The sequence below is a fragment of the Micropterus dolomieu genome, linkage group LG19 (assembly GCF_021292245.1).
Source record: "Micropterus dolomieu isolate WLL.071019.BEF.003 ecotype Adirondacks linkage group LG19, ASM2129224v1, whole genome shotgun sequence".
Classification (NCBI taxonomy): domain Eukaryota; kingdom Metazoa; phylum Chordata; class Actinopteri; order Centrarchiformes; family Centrarchidae; genus Micropterus; species Micropterus dolomieu.
The window spans coordinates 34756545-34760034 of NC_060168.1; the positions used below are offsets into that span (position 1 = coordinate 34756545).

A 3490-nucleotide genomic window follows, 5' to 3' on the forward strand; every position below is an offset into this window, starting at 1 on the left:
ACAAAGGACTTGTCTCTGTACTGGTTTTATTAGATCTTAGTGCTGCATTTGATACCATTGACCATCAGATCCTATTGCAGAGACTGGAACATTTCATTGGCATTAAAGGAACCGCTCTAAGCTGGTTTAAGTCCTATTTATCAGATCGATTTCAGTTTGTACATGTTAACGATGAGTCCTCAATGCACGCCAAAGTTAGTCATGGAGTTCCTCAAGGATCTGTCCTCGGACCAATCCTGTTCACTTTATATATGCTTCCTTTAGGCAATATTATCAGGAAATATTCCATAAGCTTTCATTGTTATGCAGATGATACTCAGTTATATCTATCGATCAAGCCAGATGAAACTCATCAGTTAGCTAAACTTCAAATGTGCCTTCAGGATGTTAAAACCTGGATGACCTGTAATTTGTAGTTACAAGTGGCTGTCAAATGTTATTTCTCTAATCTCAATCAAGCGGTCTGAAAGTGAAACCATGCAGACGGCACTTAAAGCCCCCTCCCGCCAGTTTTAACTGCTGTTTTTGGTGAACGTTCTAAGACAGAGAAAGGCGGTGTGGTTAATAGTCGGACATAATACATTACCATGACAACTGAGCGGCTGGAGTGTTCACTAACGATATGCTGTGTTAACATCACTACACTGTAAAGTTTAGTACACTTCACTGTCTGGCAGTAGTAGCTATTACTTACCCATGATAGAAACTAATGTGCGCGTATCAGCTGTTATCAATCATACAGTCGATGGTCCTGCCACGCACTGCACATGATAACTCCCACTACGTTTTCTGGTGCGCTTACTTTAACGCGGGGGTGGGGGGGGGTCTATTACTCTGTTGAACTGACTTCTGATACCGTTGCCTCCGCCGCTGCATTGGTAAAACGGCCGTCAGTAAAATGCATGTTGCAGACTGTATATAAGATGGTGGCAAGTGAAAGTGTGATGCGTTTTCTGTCATCTGTCCACCGCACACACAAATGCCATAATGAAAATCAACAGCACACTAAACCAAGAGGAGGAAATTAAAAAATAAAATGAAGACCCTCTGTTAGCCTACTTTCTGCAATAACTATGTTAGCTAACTACACCTGGCTAACTACAACTTAGTTAACTTAGCTAACTAAACTAGAAAGACAAAACGGCCATCAGACACAGAGAGACATACCTACCGTAAGTTCTAAGTAAATGACATGATAAATTGGTTAGCTAGCTCACAATAATGTTTATCGGTTTGATGCTCTGACTTAACGAGGCGTGACAGTGTTTTAACGACAGTGCGCCTGCGCAAGCTTGGAGAATGACGTATGGAATGACTATTGTCATACGTCACAACCCCATTTTAACAACTAAGCAACTTTGAGCACAAAATTAAGCTATTTGTCAAAATATATTTGGTGAACTATGTGGGTAATCAACATTGTAAGGAAATGATTCAGAAAAATATGAAATATCATAGAAATGTCAAAATAGACTGGAGGGGGGCTTTAAACCTGATTGTATAGACATCTGAGAAAATGTTTCTACTTGTCAGCTGATTGATTCCCTCAGTAAACACTTTCCTGATGAGTTTATGGTCTCAGTCGCTAGTTTCAAGTCTTCTTCAACACAGCATGATGTTCATTTAGTAAATTATGGTCCCATTTAGAGGGGAAATAGGCAATAATGCAGCGTATATGCTTTAGGGCGGGGCTACCTTGTTATTGACAGGTCGCTACCATGGCGACCAATCAGGATAGAAGTGACTTTTATCCGCTGCTCTCTGTACATTTTTTTTAATGGAATGGCTGTCAGCAGGTGAGAGAGCATGTCATGTTTGATTCCATTAGTATGTTTTATTTTTAAAGTAAATTGTTCTGTTTTTATTTTTTATAACTTTAACTGTGATTACATTTTAGTTTTTTTATATCCAAGATATATTTAATAACCGATTAAACGTGATTAAACATGTTAACAGTATAACATAACTTATAAGTATTTGGTTTTGTTATAACTTTTGGAAGGAAGGCTAGTAAAAATTGTCTTCGGGCCAGTAAGTGTCAAACCCACTGGCCTGGTGGGACCTGTTGCAAAAAAGTGTAACATTGAGCCCTGGTGAGGTACCCTGCGATTCCCACCGCTAGTCATTTTGCATTTAGCCTGGCAGATTTGGGTCCTTGGGAAACTTTAATCTCCATTTGAATTTGGAATAAACTTAAATTAAAAGACCTGGCAGGAATGACTTCAGCCGGCCTTTCAATGTCCCTGGACCACAGTTTGGGAACCACTGGTTGAAGCACCAAACTGCAGTACTCACTTCTCCTCCGGATGGGGAACTTGAGAGATCTCATTTCTTGAAGGGCCAAGAAAGAGCGTTACTGTTAGTTTCACACGTCACTTTAACACTTGGGTTTTTAACAGGAACAAAGTGTTGGTGACAGCAGCAGCTAAGTTATGGCTGCCATTAACATCACTTTAAAATCAACAGAAAGAAAACTAACACCAATCTTACCTCCTCTCCTCTTTGAAGTAGAGGACGGGCTTTCTTCTGGATGAGTACATCATCTTTACAGCCTCTCAGCTGCCTCGTTTCAGTCCGGCTTAGTAAATAAAACAAACAACAGAACTTCTCAAACTACCAACGCCAGGAGCAGCCGTGTTGTTCTTCACTCCTCCATCCTTTCTCAGACACCCGCCAGTCCCGCAGGCGAACTCTTCGACCACGGCTCAACTTCACAGCTTGTACATTTACTCAGTAAACATTAAAAAGTTAAAAATCCACGTCTCGAACCGGTTCGCTCTGGATCCATGTCTGTTATAACCAACTGCCTCCCTCGGGCAAGCTAACTAACCGTTACTGTACACGTAGCATGTTAGCGATTCACCGTGTTCGGCCTTTTCCGTTAACGACGCCCGACTCTCACCGAGCGTCCGTTAACGTTTCAGTCCACCGAAAAATAACAATTTAAAACCGCAAAGAAACCAAGCGGCGAGATATTTTTACGATGATTTTAACGCTGGAAAATAATCAAACAGAAGCCGATTGTAATGCTGTCCGAGCTGAATATGAGTCCGTGCAGCAACGACTGGCAGAGGTTCTGCTTCTTCTTCGTTGTGAAACGACGGTTGGCATACAACTTAAGTGGTGCATTACCGCCCCCTACTGTACTGGAGTGTGGGCCGAGATTTAAAAACACAAAAGTAAAGAGAACCAAACAAATCAATAACAAAACCAAAAATAAAATTATGATTTCTGCTAATCCCGTGTCCTTTAAGAATGTAATTAAACATGCACTAATGTCAACACCGGAGCCCCCCAGGGCTGTGTGACATGTCCCCACCACTTTTGGAAATGGCTGATTTTGTCCCCACCACTGTTTGAAAGCATTTGCTAAGAGTTTTATAAAAATTAGCTTGCAACAGGAATGTTAAATGAGAAATAAAATATCTATGAGAAAGGTTGACTTGCACAAAAGGAAAACATGAAATGCAATGTAAATATAGAAGAAACA

The 3490-nt window shown here is 40.8% G+C and overlaps 1 protein-coding gene across 8 annotated transcripts in view; it reads right to left on the bottom strand.

Annotated features, from left to right (window-relative positions):
* Positions 1–3096, bottom strand: part of b4galt7 (xylosylprotein beta 1,4-galactosyltransferase, polypeptide 7 (galactosyltransferase I)) — an 85105-nt gene extending 82009 nt beyond the window's left edge. For 3 of the 8 annotated variants that reach the window (XM_046030524.1, XM_046030525.1, XM_046030523.1), the window contains exons 1-2: positions 2491–3094; positions 2208–2331 (exon numbers count right to left, since the gene is read on the bottom strand). In XM_046030524.1, coding sequence (XP_045886480.1) covers positions 2208–2329 — 122 coding nt within the window. In that variant the 5' untranslated portion in view covers positions 2330–2331; positions 2491–3094. Of the gene's footprint in view, positions 1–2207; positions 2332–2490 lie in introns of all 8 variants that reach the window. The other 5 variants (XM_046030520.1, XM_046030518.1, XM_046030519.1 and 2 more) reach the window with 5 other exon arrangements.
* Between the last annotated feature and the right edge of the window lie 394 nt (positions 3097–3490).